This window comes from Nannobrachium achirus (assembly GCF_963921795.1).
Source record: "Nannobrachium achirus genome assembly, chromosome: 16".
Classification (NCBI taxonomy): domain Eukaryota; kingdom Metazoa; phylum Chordata; class Actinopteri; order Myctophiformes; family Myctophidae; genus Nannobrachium; species Nannobrachium achirus.
The window spans coordinates 40,872,260-40,894,718 of NC_137823.1; the positions used below are offsets into that span (position 1 = coordinate 40,872,260).

The 22,459-nt window shown below is 42.9% G+C and overlaps 1 protein-coding gene across 1 annotated transcript in view; it reads right to left on the reverse strand.

The window, feature by feature from the left end:
• Positions 1-5,076: 5,076 nt before the first annotated feature.
• LOC308300618 (uncharacterized protein C14orf132) overlaps positions 5,077-22,459 on the reverse strand; it is a gene marked incomplete at both ends in the record, with an annotated part of 54,772 nt that continues 37,389 nt past the window's right edge. The window contains one exon of the mRNA XM_080744491.1: positions 5,077-5,307. Within this exon, the coding sequence (XP_080600617.1) occupies positions 5,077-5,307 (231 nt within the window). The remainder of the gene's footprint in view (positions 5,308-22,459) is intronic.

Sequence of the window (22,459 nt, forward strand, 5' to 3'; positions counted from 1 at the left end):
CTACAGTATTGAAACAATGTGAGCATTCAGGCCGAAGTTTGATCTGCTGGGGCGGATGGGGGAGGGAGGGATCCATACTTCTGCTTGTATGTCCTTCCTTCATTTCTATGGGCAGTACTGGGGACATGTTTTATCTCTGCTTCTGGTCAGACTGAATTAAATAAGTGCATTTGTTTGATATTTATGTTTGATCATTTCAGACTTTAACAATTACATAAAAAGAAAAAGAAGAAAATGAATTAGTTTACATTACTGTATGTGACACATTAACCCTGATGCCTATGTTTTTGACAAATTGTGAAAGCCTTTCTTTGTTTTATTGAAAAATTGCAAAAATAGCAGATCTACTGTACAACCTCAAAACGTGTCACACATTGTGAGAATTTAGATCAGCTTTCGCTATTTGTGGAAGAAGTACAAACAGTAGGCTACTGTAGGGCTCAAGTAGTTTTTCTCTTTCTTTCTTTCTTTCTTTTCTTTCTCTCTCTTTTTTTTTCTTCTTCTTTTCTTTAAACAAATCGAACTCTGTTAGCATTTCTGTACTGTATACGGTGCCACAAGCTAGAAAGGTTTATATGCATTCTAATCAGTATATCATTAACCCTGTTTCCAAAAGTTATCCATCCCCCAGCTTAACGACCAATTAATCAAGTCCAGTAATGGCACCACCAACTGATAACATGGAATCAAGGTCAAGGTGTTCGGAAGAATGATTCCCTTCCACCGCCCTCGAAAGGACCTTGTTGTTGCATCAGGACTGCATCCGTATGTAACCGCCACTTTATTTAGTGCCCATTCAGCAAAACCGTCTTTTATTATGGATGCTATAACTGTGACCTGGAATGGGAACTTTCTGTTGTCTCTCAGTGAAGTTCCTGATGCATCAGGGATTTAGTGACATTTCATTAGCTTCAGTCTTGACATTACACCTAATGGCCTAGCTCCCTGTCTGAAGCTATTGGGAAGTGACATTGAATAGCCTGTCTTTACTGACAAGGTGGAAAGAGAACTGCTCTCTCAACTTGCCAGTTGGAAGTTGCATTGTATGGGCTCATGTTGACTATATGAATGCCGAAGAGTATATGGGTAGAGCCAGACCAAACTGATATTCAGTATATCGGTTTGGCCCATATATTTGCCAATATTTTACATAGGAATAAATAGACAATTATGCTCAAAGTAGAAACAAAACAAGTAACTTAAATTTTGAATGGGGGTCGCTAGCCAGACTTATTATTTCAGAGGCTTTGAATGCTGTCTCCAAAATAGACTCATCTACAGACCAGAATCTCCAAATAAACCAACATAGATTCTTGTTGTGTATGAGGCAGCTGTGCATGATGTGTCATTAGCTGATTTATTCTTATCACAGCTGTGTGGAATTAGCCACACACAGCTGTGGAAATCCTCAGTGTCAATTCAAACCCTTATTGGCCCAATTGGTTCCATTCAGCACGCATCAGGGTTAAATGAACACTACAGTGTTTTTGTGTGCAGGTGTGCCATAGAGAGCAGCAGGTGCGAAGCTTTAGAGAACAAATGACATCACATAACACAGAGATGAATCACTATGGCAACAGGCAAATCTCGCCCAGAGCTCATTAAGGGTCCTCAGCTTGCAGAGCAGTTTGGGTGGCACAGTACAGCCTGGCAAACACGTCAGTGGTTCTCGACCTTTTCTGGACCAGAGCCCACTTGAAAATCATGAAAGTGTTCGTGGCTCATGCACCCATCTGACTACTTGTTAAGTGATCAGATGGGTGGGCCGCATGCATTTTCAGAACATGTTTATTTGTGTTGTGGCTTAGCTTGGATCAATGGAACTATAGGATACTAAAGTTCCCATGTATCACAATGAAATCTCATTTATCATGGTTTTAAAGAAAAAGTACCATGATTATTGTTGTTATATTATCAAATCTTTGTGCTTTGCCAATTAGTTGAGGGCCCACTCGCAATATCGCCACAGCCCACCAGTGGACTACGGCCCACAGGTTGGGAACCAGTGCAAACAGTGGTGGAAAGTAACTAATTGCATTTAAGTATACTATACTATACTATTTCCATTTTACTTTGTAGATTTCGATTATTAATAAAAAACATACGTTAGCCAATTAATCCTTATTTTATCCTTTGTCTATTCGATAGTTGATCAACAAGCTCACATGGCATCGTGTGAGCTGGTAGATCAACATTTTTTTGAGTTGATATACTTTTACTTTGGTAGTGTAAGTATACAGTACTTTTGTATTTTTTACACAAGCAACATTTACATTTTAAATCTTTAATTTTACTCTGAGTAGGCCACTTCTTCCACCACTGAGCCAGACAAGAGATGAAATAAATCCAAGTTTATGATTCATATGAGACACCCAATTTGAATGTTAACGACTGTAAAAAATTATGACAGAATAATTCCTCACTTTTCTATCAGATACCATATTATTACAGGTGTGTTTTGCTCAAATATTTACAAAAACCTACATTACAAAAGAACATGTACAACTTAAAAATACTAATATTTAGCTTTCTCTATAACAATTGTTTGTGAAGTTATGCCAGCGTAAATCACAGCAGTGCCATAGGGTATGCTGTAGTCTCATTATTGGATCGTTAAATAAAAAAATACATTCACCATTGAATTTCCACATGTATACAGACGCTAACATTGATAAAAAGAACTATATAAACTAGAAAACAACCAAAAGAGGCTAAAGTCACCATCTATTTCTTGTTGCGTCCAACTTCAATGAGGTCGGGGATCTCAAGAGGAAGTGTTTTTTAGAGGAAATCACATTTCTTCCATGCACTGTATAGCCTACTAGTTCAGTAAATACTGTACAGGCATATAGTCTACAGATTGTCTATTCGACACTCAAAGCTCACTTAGTGATAAACATAGGGAAAAAGAGTAGTTGCATGATTTTAAAACATTTTATCAGTAGTACAAGGTTTATATTTTTCAATAGGCCAATATAACTTTGAATTGCTCCAGAGCACACAGGGCTCACAGGTTTTTACATCAGTCATAATGGGTTATGATGAAGCGTAAAAGCCCCACTAGTGTCCCCTACGGACCGTGCTGGTCCTTACACACTATTGTTTTTAGCTTGTAGATTTGCTATTCTCAGTGTGCGATACGGCAAGCAACCAAGTATAACTCATACTATATTTAGTGGGACTAGAAAGGGAATGTTTTAAATGACTTAGCCTATTAGTGTTAGAATTATGTGTAGGCTATTGTACTGAAGAATTAACACATACAGTACAGTGTATTGTATACTATATAGTTAACACATATATATTGCCCAAACTTTCAATTAAAATAAAGTACAATGATTAAAAATCATCAAGTGAATTTAAAACGAAAAGGCAGAGCCAGGCTCTAGGGTGGGAGGCCATCTGACCATTATATCATGAAACATCTCAAGTGCAAAGTTGATATTTGGGCCTGAGGTGGCACAAGAGGAAAGGTACACGCAAATGGTTCTCCACCATCATAGGGTTCATCCTCCAGCGTGAATGCACTCAGCAAAGTTCATGGCAATCCACCCATTGGATTCTGAGACATCGTGTGTGCAAGTGGACATTGGCCTAATGGTGCCACGGGGTCACCAACATCTGTAGGGTTCACCGGGGGAACATAAAAGTGCGCAGCAAATTCCATGACAATGCAGACGGTCGTTTTAACGATCGTGTTTGGGACAAAAGTGTTGGACAGACAGAAAAACCAACCGAGCAACATTGCCATGCACCCTCAAGCCCTGGCGCTGGTGGGTATAAATTCTTTCATTATGGTGTATTGGATAACATAAACTAAATTCAGCTAGAGTTACAGAAGGATTTACACACTTTAATGATGTGTGGAAAGTTTTGGTAGGTCTTCAAGAAACCCCCCACATTTGGAAGCAGATAAACATACTCTATGTGTATGTAGAATTGGACATTTTCAATATTCCAACTGTATTACCACGTATTTGTGCATTTTACTCCATACTGTATCTTCCATGAGTCATTGTCAGAAATTGTTTATTATGTCGGAGACACCAACAGTGGCTTGTGGATTAGCCAAAAAATGTCATGGTGGGTTTCCATCATGCTGTCATCTCTCAGCCACCTGTTACTGTAGATGTGCTTCAGTCTTAATCACAAATTCAGTCCCTGCCAGCGTGTCTTTCAGCAAAGCGTCCTTGAGCATGACCACAGAACTCTTATCAACTAATTTGCAACTCTTTTGGAACAATGTCAGCTAAATATGCAAATATCAGATACTTTGCGTCCTGCATAACAACCAGGTCCTTACGGTTGTCTGTCAGAAGGTGAAGGTGTACGCTATGATTTAAGCACGGTAACAGACTTCCCTTCTCAATCACTTTAATTTGCTCCGGTTAATAGCCGATTCTGAAAACATCAACTGCAAAGAGATTTGTGTCCGTCAAAACGTCCCTGTACATTATGGTTTATACACCGAGTTGATGGAACACAAGACACATAAATGCAGAGTAATAAACCTGTGTCCTGCACAAGGTCCCCATACTCATAGTCCACCTCCACGGTTAAAATAGTGAAGCCTAGCATCCCTAGTCTGGGGACGAATATTCAGTGAAATTAGCCGATATACAAGCTCAAAGCAACACGCTGTGAGCTTGTATGCTCTAGGCTATTTTCGGTGAAGAGATTTACTGTGGAGGATACAACTGTCAGACCTATAGCCCTGGGGGGCCCCAGTCAACTAAGTATATACAGTAGGGTTTATGCAATTAACTAACTAAATAAGTAAATACATAAATAAATGAAAAACTATTTGTGAAACAACATTTTAGTTAACAGAAATAACAAATAAAAGAGAGACTTTGCAAATGAAACATTATCGTGTGAGTACAACCTAAATAGATTAAATATCCTTATTTTTTGTCTTTGACAATGTATATTATCTGGGTAGTGGGGTGGATATGATTTTCTTTTCTTTTTTATTTCTGGGGTGGATATGAAATGTATCCTTTAGGTCCCCTGCTCATAGCAGTTCACCCTCAGAACGTCAACGCACAAACCATGGCGGCGACGACCGACCGACCCTCAGAACGTGAACGCATACACCACACCCACGACCACTATGTTGCCGATGGTGGCGGTGATGGCGATCCAGAGCCAGATGGCGTCTCGAGACATGGGCTGGGGCTCCTCCAGCTGCCCATGGACGGCCATGGACGCGGCGTGCACGCTGGCCGAGGAGTTGAACAGGGAGTGGTCGGTGCTGTAGTCATCGTTGGGGGACGAGTCCATGAAGGCCCCCGTCATCACTGGGATCTGAGGAGAGACCACGACAGTTACTGCCACTAATATGTGGTCGCTATTGAACACCCTTACGTCTGTGTAGTGGGAGAAATATGTGAAAAGGGTGTTCACTTCCGGCAGAAAGCGTGAACATTTGCACCTAGGGGTATTTTTGTGCGCTGAATTAAAAAATTGACGGATCCAAGCACTTTTCTCAAATTCACTTTTCTCTAATTCACTTACCATACAGGGAAAAAAGACCCCCCAAAAATCTTCTTTAAAGGGGTCAGAAACCCCGCCTCTTTATTTGTTTTATCAGACTTGAGATATGAAAAGATTTCTAAAATGTAGGCGTGGTTATCTGCCGTTGTGGGGGCGAGGGGCGGAGTAATGCGTCTTCTATCAGAATCAGAGAGAGACAGAGCGAAGCTGTCAGCAGTGGGCACTGGGCAGTTGCTGTTCCATTTCGGAAACATTTTTTAAACCCAGCCATTGGAGGTGTAAAAAGTATAAAGATTCGGCAACTCCAGGTTACATAACTAATTTAAATGTGCAGGTATTTTACAAACAAGCTGTCTGAGCTTTTATCCAGCTATGGACCACGGAACCAGTGAAGAATGGACGCTACTAGGCTATCACTATAGCTATTTGCTGTGTAGTGTGTGTGTGTGAGTGACTGTGTGTGTGTGCGTGCGTGAGTGCGTGTGTGTGTCATGACAGTGCGCGCACACACACATCGTCCACACACGAAAACTAGCAGATCTACAAGCTCGTTGTGAGCTTGTATATTAGCTATGTAGCTATGTAGCCTAGCTAACAGCCGTAGCAGCAATAGCTTCTCAACCATGTAAACACGTTGGTTTCCGTGTGTGGATGTTGTGTGTGTGCGTGCACTGTCACGACACGCACGCAAACACACACACACACACACACACACACACACACACACACACACACACACACACACACACACACACACACACACACACACACACACACACACACACACAGGCTACACTACACAGAAAATAACACAGGCACCACACAGTGTAACTGTCCGTTGAGAGAGCCTGCTCTTCTCTCTGGCAAACAAGCATACAGTGAAACCACGCCCCCCCTTGATACGACTCTGTAAAACAAACGTTAATATTAATTAGATATGCCTACGTCACGTTACACCACAGAACATTGATAGCTAATATTTAATGAGTGGCGCGAAAGATTTCTTTTGGACCTAGAAACTGGAAGTACACAGAAATAGCTACAGAGACAGCAGAAAGCTCTGAATCCCCAAGCCTATGGGCAAATTGAACCATATCACTGCTCCCTATCACAAGTGACTCATTGATATAATATATATTTATAGAAAAAGTGATTTTGTGTTTCATGGACCTTTAAGTAGCATGTGAGGGGTCTATCTAGGGGGTTTTCATGATTCTGAATCCATTCCAAGCATTTGTTTTGCACAAAAAACATTCTTGGGCTAGAAATGGACCCCACAAAACTATGGTTTAGTGATGAGTCATCACTTTTCACAGTTTTGTAGGGTCCATTTTTAGCCCAAGGAATGTTTTTCGTGCAAAACAAATGCTTGCAATGGATTCAGAATCATGAAAACCCCCTAGATAGACCCCTCACATGCTACTTAAAGAAGATTTTTTGGGGGGTCTTTTTTCCCTAGTATGGTAAGTGAATTAGAGCTACCAGATCTCATGGGAAAAGTGCTTGGATCCGTACATTTTTGAATTCGGCACACAAAAATACCCCTAGGTGCAAATTTTCACGCTTTCTGCCGGAAGTGAACACATTAGCCTATTTTTGTTACATATTTCTCCCTGGTTAAACATCTATCTATAAATGCGACAAATCTCTGTCTGTTTGTTTGTAATCCGCGTATCTCGAGAACCGTTCGTCCCACCGGCTTCAGATTCGGCACGCGCGTTCCCCGCCGCCGCGCGGAGTGCAGTGCCGGGCCTCGACCCGACCCGACTCGCGGTTTTCCGAAACCGGCGCGAAACGTTCGGAATCTCCTTCTGCGGAGCTGATTGTTGACATCAGGCTGTTCCGGAGGAAGCGCTGACTCATTGTGACATCACTTCATAAAAGGCTCTGACATCACGTACGCCACATGAGTCAACAAAAAATCTCTGTGAATGTGTATGTATGTATGTAATCCGAGTATCTCTAAACCATTCTTCCCACGTTCTCCATATATGGGCATAAAATGAATGCCCGTATGCGGAACTGATGTCTGACATCAGAGTTTTCCGCAACCAGTACTGTGTGTGCAGAGATCTCCATATATGGGCATAAGGGGTATGGGCATAAAATGAATCCCCGAATGCGGAGCTGATGTCTGACATCAGAGTTTTCCGCAACCGGTACTGTGTGTGCAGAGATCTCCATATATGGGCATAAGGGGGGGAAGCGAGGGGGCAAACAGATGGTCAAAACGGGTCCTATGACAACAGGTATATTGGGGTTTGCATTAAAGGGTGGGGACAAAGGCTAACAGAAGGCAAACAGATGGTCCAAACGGGTCCTATGACAACAGGTATATTGGGGTTTGCATTAAAGGGTGGGGACAAAGGCTAACAGATGGTCAAAACGGGTCCTATGACAACAGGTATATTGGGGTTTGCATTAAAGGGTGGGGCAGGCATAAAATGGACGCAAATAGACAGATATCTCCATATATGGGCATATGGGCATAAAATGGACCCAGAACTATATCTGCAGTGATCTCCATATATGGACATAAAATGGACGCCGACAGACAGACAGATACAGATATCTCCATATATGGGGAACTGATGTCTGACATCAGAGTTTTCCGCAACCAGTACTGTGTGTGCAGAGATCTCCATATATGGGCATAAGGGGTATGGGCATAAAATGAATCCCCGAATGCGGAGCTGATGTCTGACATCAGAGTTTTCCGCAACCGGTACTGTGTGTGCAGAGATCTCCATATATGGGCATAAGGGGACAATGGCAAACAGATGGTCAAAACGGGTCCTATGACAACAGGTATATTGGGGTTTGCATTAAAGGGTGGGGACAAAGGCTAACAGAAGGCAAACAGATGGTCCAAACGGGTCCTATGACAACAGGTATATTGGGGTTTGCATTAAAGGGTGGGGACAAAGGCTAACAGATGGTCAAAACGGGTCCTATGACAATAGGTATATTGGGGTTTGCATTAAAGGGTGGGGCAGGCATAAAATGGACGCAAATAGACAGATATCTCCATATATGGGCATATGGGCATAAAATGGACCCAGAACTATATCTGCAGTGATCTCCATATATGGACATAAAATGGACGCCGGCAGACAGACAGATACAGATATCTCCATATATGGGCATAAATGGACACAGGAAAACAGATGGTCAAAACGGGTCCTATGACAACAGGTATAATGGGGTTTGCATTAAAGGGCGGGGCATTCATTCTCTATTTACATCGTTCCCGAGTTGGCCAGGTCGCCCGAAGGGCGGCCCAGCTTCTAGTATAATAAACCAGGCACCTAGGCTGGTAATCCGTCCTGACGGTGTGTCGCCGGTTCGAGTCCCGATTCCGACTACCTTTGCGTGTCATGTTTTGCGATAGTTTTTTCTATGCATGGACTTCATGGATTACATGCGTATCCTCACATTACAGAAAATATGAATATATTGGACTAACTAATCAAAAATGTAGGCCTATAGGTCTGCCATTACAATGACAATTTTCTCCAGAAGCAGGGACATTATGTTACCAATTAGTCTACATTATGGAGTTTGAAGATGAATGGACTTAATACTGTAAAGGAGGGCTGTGTGTGTGATCAAATGAATACCAATTCTAAATATTGAATCAAGCTTATTAAAACTATCACGGTGGACACAAAAGCCTTGAGTAGACAGTGAAAATGACAGAGAAGTGTTTTAAAGTTTAATTCCCCTTTAAAGGAGTTAATATAATTGTTAATTATACATTTTTACTTGTGATATTGTCAAACATATCAGATGTCTACATTTCCCAATAGAAATTCATGTATTTAATTCAGCCTGAGACAGAGATGAAACACATATCCCCACCAGCGATAACAAACAAATGACCTTATAAAACAATAGTTCTGGTCCTTGATTATTGTCTGAGCATGTGTGACTGCATGAGTATTATTGTACCAAAGAAATTAGATAACCACATTAACGCTGGCGTCTCTATTTTGGGCAATTTGTTTCAAATGAAATTGATCGAAATATACGGTAAATATGAAATTCAAAAATAGCAATCTACAATCTCAGAATTCAGCTATTTGAGCTATTTGGCTAAAGCAAAACGACAACACATCAACAAAACAGAGAGCTAAAAACGAATTGTCTTGTTAATGTGTGAAAATAGAAGCTAATGACCTCATCAAGGAAAGAACAGAGAACAGCTTCAGAATTCCACACCTCACAAACAGTCAATAAAATCAGGGAGAGGAACATTAACTAAATTATGCGATATCAATGGAACTAAAAACTAAATTGTAAAGTGCATAATTTGGTTTTAAATGTAAAACCATCATTTGGTTTTAAAAAATTTATGAAACTTATATTATTTTAAAGATTCTCTTCAAAGGTTCTGAAAATCGATTCCAATTCCTTGGCACGCGTCTCACATTTCATTCTTCATTTATTGATTCGTTCATTCTTCTTCTTCTTCTTGTTTTTTTACTTTCTAAAATATCAATAATGAATTTGATTAGGAGGCACACATGACTCTGTGGGCTTTTGCACTGAAGAACAGTGAGTGAATCATGTTCGAACCAAACCCCAGTCTACTTCATTACCCAATAATAGATTGCTCCAAGTGGGAAACATTAGAATAAATGAACAGCGCAGACATCAAGGTCTTTCATTAACCATTAAATGAACCCAAACAATCTCAGACGTTCTATAATACAAAACAAAGTCATTATACATTGGTTACCGACATGATAGAGAATAAACTAGTACCGTGGCTTTAGGGCCAGGGGTTGTGGTGGGGGGTGGAGCAATTGGAAAGGGAGGAAAATTATTATTTAAATTAAAATTCAATTAATAAGATCTACAAGCTCACAATGTGTCGTATTCATGGGTTGCATTTGTAGTCCTAAACGGCCATGTTGAGGACCAACACAGGTGTTTCTATTTGTCTGATTGGCACAGAGCTAAATGTTCTACGCCAATCAGATCACCTGTGTTGGTCCTCAACATGGCTGGTGTAGGACTACAAATGCAACCCATGAATTAGCTGGGCTCATAGATTGTCTATTTTCACTATTTAAATTGTATATTTTGAGGTACTGTAGGGCGGCTGCAGCCAGAGGCTATGGCTACTTGGGGGGCCTTGGCCAATTACTACTTCTACTACCCCCGGCCAATTATAGCACAGCGTGCATGCTGTGTACACGGAACACAGTGTGCACGGCTACCTTTGCTATGCTGGTCGGATGGGAGGTTTTCTCTTTGATGAGGAATCATTCATTAGTATGTAGTATGCGTCTCTTATTTCTATTACAGGTCCTTGTTTCTGTTGCTTACAGTAGAACATACAGACTTTAATTTGACCGTAAAAGTAGGTTCAATAAATCACTGGTTCTCAAAGTGAGGTCCAGGGACACCCCAGGGGCTCATGGGTGGGTTCCATGGGGTCCCCAACAAAAAGTGGAACAGAACAAACCATTCAATGTTTTACCTATTTGAAAATAGGAGATCTACAAGCTCACAACATGTCGCAATGCAATGCGTTGTGAGCTTCTAGATCAGCTATAAAAATAATAAAAAAGACAAATCTCTTATAGGGGTCCCTGGCACAACATCTTTTCAGATGGGGGTCTGCAGCCAAATAGGAATTTAGGGGTCCTTGACCTAACAATGTTTGAGAACCACTGGGGTTAAAGAACTAGATCGAATATACTGTATGGCGACAGCCCTATGAAGTGAAGGGGAAACAAACATTCTCTTCTGAATGAGAGATGGGGACATGCATTCACGCTCAATCGCTCGCGCCACAGTTCCACTCCGGCTGGCCATTAAAAGCGCTGTGTTCTGTCCTGGGTAATAGAGGTGTCTGTCATGGCCAATAACAGCTTTCTGAAATGGCTTTTCTAGGCAGAACAAATGGATCTCCCATATTGGCTCCCCCAGTGGGGCAAGCCCGGCAAAGTCACAGCTGAGCCAATAATTAAGTGGCATCAACAAGATCGCAAGGCCGATGGGCAGGGAAGGATGTGTGTGTGTGTGTGTGTGTGTGTGTGTGTGTGTGTGTGTGTGTGTGTGTGTGTGTGTGTGTGTGTGTGTGTGTGTGTGTGTGTGTTTGTTTGTGTGAATTTATGAACTCTATTCTGTTGCTTTTCTGTCCTTTTCTGTCCCTTCAGCAACTCTCCACTTCATCACTGTCAGTGGACTCATGCAAATGCGGAGGTAAATAACTAGTTAGGGTACGGCGTGGCTGTCTGATACATTCGTTTATTGGACGGAGACATGATCCTATATTAAAATGTTGTCCTCGCCAAATTCCTGTAAAAGCCTGATGGTTTCCACCATATGTGCAGTGACATCTACTGTACTGCGTCTACTCTGTCTTACAACAATCCCCTCTCTTAACAACTCTTACTGTGCCAATCCCGAACTAGTTCGGCTTTATTTGTCCTTATCAGGGTGCCGATCCCGAACTAGTTCGGCTTTTTAAAAAATACATTTATTTTTATTTTTTTCGAGCCGGGCCGCCGGCCGTCGAGAGACAGCCGCTGATACGAACGACCTACGGCCTGGTCGCGACCTAGGCCACGACCTGGAGGTCGTAGGTCCCGGTTCTGGAGGTCGTAGTTCGCGGTACATACTTGTTAGGTCGCGGCCGGTCTAGTTTCGCGACCCCCGGCCGTGGTTGCGCCACCTCGGTCGTCCCCGGGCCGTCTTTTTGCAGAATATTCTAGAGCAGCAGCGCTATTCAACCTTTTGAAGCTTGTGATTGGCTGAACCGGAGGTAGGAAGCGCTCCATTGTAGTCACTTGGACCGCGCGAGGTGCACCAAAACCTATCCTTAACCCTAACCCCAACTCTAACTCTAACCCTAACCTTAACCCTAACCCCAACTCTAACCCTAACCCTAACCCTAACCCTAACCCTAACCCTAACCTGCCGACACTGAGTAGCTAACCTGCCGACGCTGTTGAAAACGAGCGCTCCTTCCCTTAGCAAGCGTAGAGTTTCTAAACTCGCGTCCCTTCCCTTAGCAAGCGTAGAGTTTCGATCGCGGCGCTCCTTCCCTTAGCAAGCGTAGAGTTTCTAAACTCGCGTCCCTTCCCTTAGCAAGCGTAGAGTTTCGATCGCGGACTTCCCAGGTCGCTGAATTACGACCGAGATCGCGCAAAACCTCCAGAACCGGGACCTACGACCTCCAAGTCGTGGCCTAAGTCGCGACCAGGCCGTAGGTCGTTTGTATCAGCGGCTCTTGCTGCGGCCGTCATCTGTTTACACGGCCCGCGAGAGCGTCGCGCCGCCGATATTTACATCCACTCCAATGCAATCCAGGATCTTTAGAGCTCATTTTCTCTGTTCCATGCATATCCATGAGGTGTGCAAGGTTTAATCATGGCTAAATCGCCGAAAATAGGGCTTCTAAAATGCTTGGTAGCCAATAGCTAACTTCAAGCTAACTTTATCCTGTTCCTGTACATGCACAAAGGAAAGTGTTCAGGCGAGTCATGGCTGCGCACGGCTTGTTCATATACCAGCGCTTGTCTATGTAGGATTCTATGGCCATTGGGCGCCCTCTAGTGGTGAAAAGGTGGCATTGAAAGAGTTAATGAAGCTGCGTAAGTTTTATGTCCATTGCCTGTCCCATCGGAGAGAGATAACAATGTCTGAACTATAGACAGCGTAGCCTGTGATAATAAGTACAATCGCATATCCAGGGAAGCCATTGTATTATTATTGATTGCTTATTAAAATTGTATAAACAATCACAGCTACAATTATGAATTGGAACACTAATTGGGTCTCGTTATTGAAACAGCAATCAAAAGGCAATAAATTGGTACAGGTACAGTACAGAACAAAACAAGTAGCAACTGTGAGCACAGTAACACCATGTCCATGTGCAGGGATACACAAGGGCACCTCAGTGCTGTCTTTCAACAAGATTGCTTCCAGTGCCCCTCAAAGTTCTCTGAACGCCCCCTGAGAGTATGTACCGGGTGTACCGCCCCCGTTGAGAAACACTAACGTAGATGATGATGAAAACATTTACATTACAAACATGTGAAATGTTGCCCTAATATTTTGCATACTGTGTGTGATGTTTCATGGACCAAGTACATTTTAATCTGTGGTACAATATCAAAACTATAATGAATAATTTTCCCTTCCCAATACTGAGCTACAATGACTTTGCAAAATACAAAATCCTGATTTGACCAGTGAGTGTGACCCTCTCCATGCCTCACTTGTCTCACTTGTCTTAATGTTCTTTAAAGCAGCTTTTCTGAGGTACCGTTTTTGGTTGGATACACAATTACACATGGTCCATCAATTGCACAAAAAGGTGTGCAGGTGTGTGCGTGTGTGTGTGTGTGTGTGTGTGTGTGTGTGTGTGTGTGTGTGTGTGTGTGTGTGTGTGTGTGTGTGCATACGCACGTGTACAGCATGCGTGAATGTGTGTGTTTCTACATTCACTGCAACAGTTCTTTTGACTTCTTTTGGCCGATTTGATTTTTCGAACTCTTCAAAAATAGAAAAACGCTGACAAATATATTTGAATATATATATATATATATATATATATATATATATATATATATATATTCCCCCAACATCCATAATCTCTCTCTCTCTCTCTCTCCCTCTCTCTCTCTCACACACACGCAAGCAACACACACGCATGCATGCACGCACGCACACGCGCACACACACACACACACACACACACACACACACACACACACACACACACACACACACACACACACACACACCCACACACACACAGTATATACCCCAAGGGTTAAAAATCCATCTTCAACCCCCATTTATGCGGACTGAAATGGTCACTGAAGGACCAGGTACTCCTGATATCTCCTCTCTTTTCTTGCAGGCTTACAATGTCCCCTGTCTGCATATCAGTGTCTATAGAGCCCTCGCAGTCTGATGCACATGGGGACCGAGAGCACTTTACAGAGCAGCTGTCACAATGGGTGAACGTCTCTATGCTGCTGTCGGCTGTTGCATCCTCTAAGCCTGAAGTTGCATGCCAGTCATAGGCATTTTTAAGTGCTCACAGTGTACTAAATGATCGTGTGTCCCATAGCCCGCGGTTTCCACACAAGGGGGAAATAATTCACTGTATTCCATAGATGTCTGTCAGAAAATAAGGAGTTCAGAGTTCAATGAGACTCAAATGAGCATTCCCATGTCGTTCTAAAAGCCTCATGTTTAGCGGCGGCTAAGAACCGCTACCTTTCGACAAAGTCACTGTTGTAGAACGTTTCCCATAATGGAGAATGTAGACTCATTCTCTAGAGAGTATAATGCCGGATTTATACTTTGTTGTATGAAGGTATCACATGCTGGAAATAGACAGTTTACAAGCTCCCAACTTGCTGTGGATGCAACACATTGCATAGTATATATATATATATATATATATATATATGATGGAGCATACATTAGGTTCAGATCTCTTGCATTCATGGAGGCAGGGGCTGCTTGGCTGTTTGTTGGGATCAAGCCGGAAACCTTCCAGTTATTCCAGTCACGTGGTCTGCTTTCTCTAAAGACCGGACATGACACTTTAACAACACCTTAAAGTGAATGAATAATATAACAAGCGCAATCCGAAAGAGCAACATGCTGCTTATGTATTCTCTGGCATGCTCTCTCCAGAGGCAACGCGACATTTAAAGCTGCGTGGTGTTGTTGTCCTCCCGGGTGCATTCACGTTTAATGGCTCATCTCATGTTACTTGATGCAGCTGCTCTCTGTTATATCGTAAACCGTTTCAATACCTGTATAACCCAAACTCTGACCGAATGCTAAACGTTTATTCTGCAACTGCAGCGCGTTCACTAGCAGCACAGCTAACAGGAAGAGACAGTGATTCCCATTGGGGTTTCTCCCTACGCTATATCATGCTAAACCAAAACACACACAATCTCCTCCCATATTACAATGGATGTACTATGGGAAAAACACTGAGGCAATAGGCCTACTCTTGGGACACAACGTTCATGATTTGTGGAATTTTGTGCAAAGCGGGCACGTCCCACCAACTCTGAAAGCCAATCGTAGCCAATCGGAATGGAATGAGAAAAATCTGGCTTGATACATGTTGATCACAACACTAGGGAGATTATATAATGTGTTTTGCAGAAATCCGCCACCATGATCCCAATTTGAAAATCAAGATTAGCTGTTCATCCAAAAAACAAAAACATAAGTGCTCATGGATGGGATTAGTTATGGGATTGGCTCTCCCGGCTATTCAGGCCTGGCGAGGATATGACCAAAGCTCAAAGCGGGACGCGATCTTTGTGTTTTTTTCAACAGCACATCACCTGTAGGGAGGTGGAACCATGTGATAAATTCAAGCCAGAATGTTCTGTAGCCGTGCACACCCCATTATAGCAGGATGATTTCCCATGGTAACATGAACTGGAAAGCCTTAACAGTCACATTTCTCATGCCATCCATGTGCACTCGATCCCACACACCTGAAAAGCTGTGTCTGAAGGAAAATGTAGAAGGTGCCTGGTGAATGTCCGTAAATGATGTGCGAGACTAGTGATGCATACGTATAGGGCTGTGTACTGGCAATCATTTACTGACATACTGACATGTTTCATGTCACATGGGTTACAATCAAGGCGATAATTAATTACAGTGGGATCTGCATTTGTATTAAGTGATATTTATTTGTTGATTAAGTATTAAATATTTATTGCGACCGTAGGTCGCACTTACTATCAAAACCTGCACAAACTGTGAGTGAGTCCGTCAGTCAGTCAGTCAGTCAGTCAGTCAGTCAGTCAGTCTGTCCGTCTGTCTGTCACACCTCACACGTCACACTATTGCCCTGCTCATATCACCGCAACCGTTGCCCCGATCCATGCCAAATTTTGCACACACACTCCTTGCCTGCCAAACTACAACCTCCAAGGACCCCCCGAGCTCCAGGGACCCCCAGGTCCCTGGGGGACCCCCAGATGTAAAAAATGACCAAATGTGCAAAAATGACCAAATGACCACCCCAACGGGGCTGCTCACGGGGAATTCCCGGGGACCACCGACTCCTGGTGCTCCAGAACGGATGCCAAAGTGGTGGCGCCCCCAGTGGAGGACCCCCTCCACTGCAGCTCACATAAAATGCCGTAACTCGGGCTAGGAGCGTCCGGGAGAGCCGGGGCCGGTACCTATTCGTCCGCCAAGGCAACGCGGAGACCCCACGCCTCATTTCTCACATGGCCCTCTTCTAGCGCCACCATGAGGCCGATTCTTGCAAAACCCATTTTTGGACACTGCTCCTACAGATTTTGCCCTAAAATCACGCACATCGGTACACAGTATGTCTACACATTGCCCACACAACTAGGAACCAATGGCAGTTACAGCCCTCTTTGTGTATACATGTGACCTACGGTCGCTTATCTCCCGATTAGGGAGTCTTACTGGTTTTAGATAGTAATCATTGCTATAGTGCTTGTTCTCGTCTCTCTCCAGCTCTTTAGGAATCAGATAATATACTGTATTTTCAGGTTTTATCCAATGAGAAGAGACAAACAGTTCCAATTTTATCCACTCGTTTTTTTTTGTTTTTTTTCATCAGTTGCAATTACACTACACTCTCTTTAATCACACAGTCGCTGTAAAATCCAGCACCCAAGCGCTATTTTGCTATTTTGTGTGTGTGTGGGGGGAGGGGGGGCACTCATTATCCGCATAGTATTTACAGCAGCAGGCATATTTTCCCCTGAAGAATCACATTTTTTCCTCATTATGCTTATCTGTGTGAACATCGCATTTACTATCAAACCCTGCACAAAGTGTCAGTCCGTCAGTCTGTCTGTCACACCTCACACGTCACACTCTTGCCCTGCTCATATCTCCGCAACCGTTGCCCCGATCCATGCCAAATTTTGCACACACCTTCCTTACCTGCCAAACTACAACCTCCAAGGTCCCCCGGAGCTCCAGGGACCCCCAGGTCCCTGGGGGACCCCCAGATGTAAACAATGACCAAATGTGCTAAACTGACCAAATGACCACCCCCACGGGGCTGCTCACGGGGAATTCCCGGGGACCACCCACTCCTGGTGCTCCAGAACGGATGCAAAAGTGGTGGCGCCCCCAGTGGAGGACCCCCTACACTGCAGCTCACATAAAATGCCGTAACTCCGGCTAGGAGCGACCGGGACAGCCGGGGCCGGTACCTATTCGTCCGCCTTGCCGGCGCGGAGACCCCACCCCTCATTTCTCACATGGCCCTCTTCTAGCGCCACCATGAGGCCGATTCTTGCAAAACACATTTTTGGACACTGCTCCTTAGAGGAGAAGGCCTTATGCACACCTACAGGGACAGGTGCGTTGGAACAGTGACAATGATGAATGGAAAAGAAGAGTCCCGCACACTGTCTTCACTCACAATAGATTTAATACAACGTTTCGGTCGTTCAGACCTTCATCAGGCATAAAGAAGCAAGATGGCACTGAGCCAACATATATAGTCCAACAAGGATGGTGGGGGCCAATCAGAGCCCCACACCACTCTGATACCTAGGCTGAGAGGCGGCCTTTACAGGTGGGTGCACAAGGTAGTTTTGCCCACAGTAAAAAGTGCTATTCTGAGAGGACAATATCATAGCCACAAATAATTCATAAAAATTACATTAAATTAGTCAATCAAGAAGGTAATACAATCAAGAATAGAAAATCAAGAGTAAAACCTTTTACAGTCTACAAGGGAAGCAGGATATAACAAAAAGATTAATCAATATCAGTGAACATTATCCATATGTGCTTGGGATCGGACCAAATAAAATTACAGGAGTAAGGGTCAGAATCGCAAGTGCCATATATGGACATCACACAAAAAGGTATTAAAAACATTCTCAACACCTATATAGAAAAAAGAGAAATGTTAGAAAATCACAACATCACATTTAATAGCAGTTCATCGTTTAGACCTTTAGGAGCTAAGGTATTGCAGGTGAAAATCCAGAAGGCCTCCCTTCTCTTTAATAGTAGGTCATGGTTTCCCCCTCTAGGTGGCAAAGAAACCACCTCCATCCCAACAAAGCGTAAAGCGGAAATGTCATGTTTCATGTCATTAAAATGAACGGCCACAGGATAATCCCTGTCATTCCTACGGATGGAGCTTTTGTGCTCGCTGATGCGTGTTTTGAGTTTTCTGGTGGTCTTGCCAATATAGGCCAGACCACAGGGGCATCGTAACATATAAATCACGTGTGTGGAAGCACAAGTGATTATACTTTTAATAGGGAATGATTTGCCGGTTAAAGGATGATAAAAGACTGATGCTTTGTTGGTATTGTTACATTGTGCACAATGACCACAAGGATAATTGCCGTTCGGAATGGGGCTGAGTAGGGTCTGTGTCAGTTGCGCTGGTCTGCCACTAGAAAAGTGTGCTTTTATGAGAGAATCTCTAATATTTCTCCCACGTTTGTTAACAAAAAGGGGGGGAAATTTAAATGTGTGTGTTAATTCAGGATCAGACTGTAACAGATGCCAGTGTTTCTTAAAAACTGATCGGATGTGATGGGAGTGTGGGGAATGAGTAGTAATACAGGTGACTGAAAAGTTCTTATCCTGTTTCTTACTCTTTTTAAGTAATTCAGTCCGGGGTTTGTCTAGAGCTGCAGTGAACCCCTGTTCAACCCATTCTGAGGGGTAGCCCCTTTGAGCAAATCTGTGTTTCATTTCGACAGATTTGCTCAAGTAGTCATCTGTGGTGTGACATATTCTCCGGAGTCTATAGAATTGGCTTTTGGGCAAACCTCTCTTTAGAGTAGTTGGGTGTGCGCTGTTGGCCAGCAATAAAGTGTTCCTATCTGTCTCCTTTCTATAAAGAGTGGTAGATAGGCCACCATTGTCAATGTTAACCCACATATCCAAAAAATGTACCTTTTCATGGCTGAAGTCACAAGTGAAAACCAAATGTCTCTTAAAGCTATTTAGTAAATCTATAAAGCTATGTAACTCCTCTATGGTACCCTGGAAAATGCAGAAAATGTCATCAATATATCTGTAATATTTTAGAATTCGTGGGAGGAACACATTCTTCTCTGAGTTGAAGACATAGTTATTCTCAAATGAACCCATAAATAAGTTTGCATAATTAGGCGCACAAATAGTGCCCATACTGACCCCAGAGGTCTGTAAATAAAAATCACCATCAAAACAAAAATAATTGTACTCCATAACAAAGGTGGCTAAATCAGCAATAAATTTGTTAGGAGGATTAACAGTCTGGTCCCGGTTGTTTAGAAACTGATTCAGGGCTTCTAAGCCTTCTGCATGTGGTATGTTCGTATACAGGCTAGTGATGTCCAAAGTAAGCAAAAAAGTATCACTGGGAAGATCAGTTACAGAAGACAGTTTATTAATAAAGTCAGTAGAATCCTTAATATATGCCGGCAAGGCATGAACAAAAGGCTTGATGAAAAAATCAACATAAGCCGATAGAGGAGATAATAATGAATCCGTCTGTGCCACGATAGGGCGTCCAGGAGGATTTATTAAGGATTTGTGTATTTTGGGGAGTGTGTAAAAAACAGGTCTAATGGGGTGTTGGCAATGCAGAAAATCAAATTCAGATTTAGTTATCCATCCCCTCTCTTTAGCAGTTTCCAAAAAAGTGACAATTTCTTTTTGGAAATCAACAGTAGGGTCACCCTTAAGTTTGCGGTAAAACAGTGTGTTGGACAATTGGGACAAAATCTCAGTTTTATATTTAGCAGTGTCTTGAATGACTATAGCCCCTCCTTTGTCTGCAGGTTTAATTACAATCTCTTTTTCAGTTGTCAAAATATCAAGTTCTTGCTTTTCTGCTTTGGATAAATTATGTAAAATACGGTTAGGCTGCTCATGTATTTTCATAATATCTTGCTCGACAATCCTGCAAAAAGTGTTAATAGAGGGGACACTGCTCCTACAATTTTTGCCCTAAAATCACGCAAATCGGTACACAGTATGTCTACACTCATCCCATCAACATGAATCTCTCCCATATAGCGCCACCTCCAGGCCGATTTTTAAAAACACATTTTTGGACACTGCTCCTACAGATTTTGCCCTAAAATCACGAAAATCACTACACAGTATGTCTACACTCATGTCATCAACATGGATCAGGAAGATTTTGGCAAAACACATTTTTGCCCTATTTGTGGAGATAAGTGACCTACGGTCGCTTATCTCCCGATTAGGGAGTGTTACTGGTGCTTATCTGTGTGAACATGTCTTTTATGTTTGTTTTTTACCCTCTCTTTTATCTGCAGTCCAAGCTTTTGCTGTTTTTATGCCTGCATCAAATGGCCTTTTTCTCACAGTTATGACGGTCCATATGTTTGTGTCCGGATTTATTACAGTTTGGTTTACTACGGCAAGTTGGTGCACTGTAGCATTTACTGTAGCTAATGGGCCCCTTTTGATTTCCATAGACCTTTTTCACGGCAGCCATATTGATATAATAGTTGTGTAATGATACTAATCATTAAAGCTCTGTTGTAAATCTGATATTGCAAGACTTCCGCATTTGAAACAATATTGCGCATGTTTCTATCATCTGAAACCATAGTGCGTCGAATATGCCGCATTTGTGAACCAGAATTTGGTGCCCATATGCGGAAGTAGAAAAAAGTAATAATACTGGCGTGTTCTCTTCACCGCGTCATCTGTGCCCATACCCTAGGTGGGGTTGGCGAAAGGGCCTTTCTGTGTGTTTGTATGTTCTCCCCGTGTCCCTTAGGGTAGGTACCTACCCTCACAAAAAACATGCAGTAATCCTGGTCTCTATAATGCCTCCCCCTGGCCAGCCAGGGCGCCTGATGGAGGGGAAAGGATCTGGTTGGAATAACGTGTTACTACCACGTGCTACGTCCAACCGGGGAATCTCCCCCTTGTCAGGTGATAAGAAGCGGCCTGCTCACTCCTCATGCACTGAAGGAAGCATGAGCTCAGTTCGGGGCTCTCCCCTGGTTGGCAGAGGGAAGGTAGCACCCAGGATTACAGTTTATAGGCAATTGGCACTGGGTGGAAAATGGGTTACAAAATCATGGGATAAAAATGTTAGTAAAAATCAAGTAATAATATTACTTTGTCATGAACTGTAACTGTATATTTTGATATATTTCACTGACCTCTTCAATATATGTCCATATGACCATGCCCCCGTTTGTGCCCATACTGTATATGGAGCTGACTGTAACACAGAGTTACTTGGGATATATGAATAGGACTTTCACATAACGAATAACTGAGTAAGCATGTTTGGGGTCTCACAGCAATATCTCCATATACAGTACATGGATCTCCATATATGGGTACCAGGGGTCTCCATGTATGGGTAACTGGTCCGATATACATCACTGGACCCAAATGCATTTGGGTCCCCATCCGGAATCAATGGGGGTAAATGTACTATAGTTTTTTGTCTTAGAATGCGACAAATACAAAAAAATATATATATAATAATATTGAACTCAAGTCTCCATAGCGTGAGTAATCAATAGAAACAAAGTCATTTTGGGGTTGAACTCCTTTACTGGTTGGAGTTAACATTACCATGTGGACGTTCAGCCCCCAAGCTCCCGTGGGCTGGAGCTGAAGTGCCAAAAATTTCCCATGATGCTTTGTGAAAGCCACTTCTGTGAAATTCCGTTCGGGCATTCACTTGTATTCATCCTGGCTCCAGAAAAATGTATATATCTCCGCTTCTTTTCCCACATAGCGCCTTTGGTCAAAACGACCTGTTTTCTATGGACCATAACTCACGCACAGATCATGGCGGTTGTATTTTTTTTCTCCGCGTGAAAGACTTTCGTGGCCATGAACGGGAGCCACCGTGCGCATAATGTGCACGCACCACGTGGTCAGGGTTAAGGTTTAGGTGACACCTCGCCGATGTGTAACCTTGGCGGCTCCTCTGCGCGGT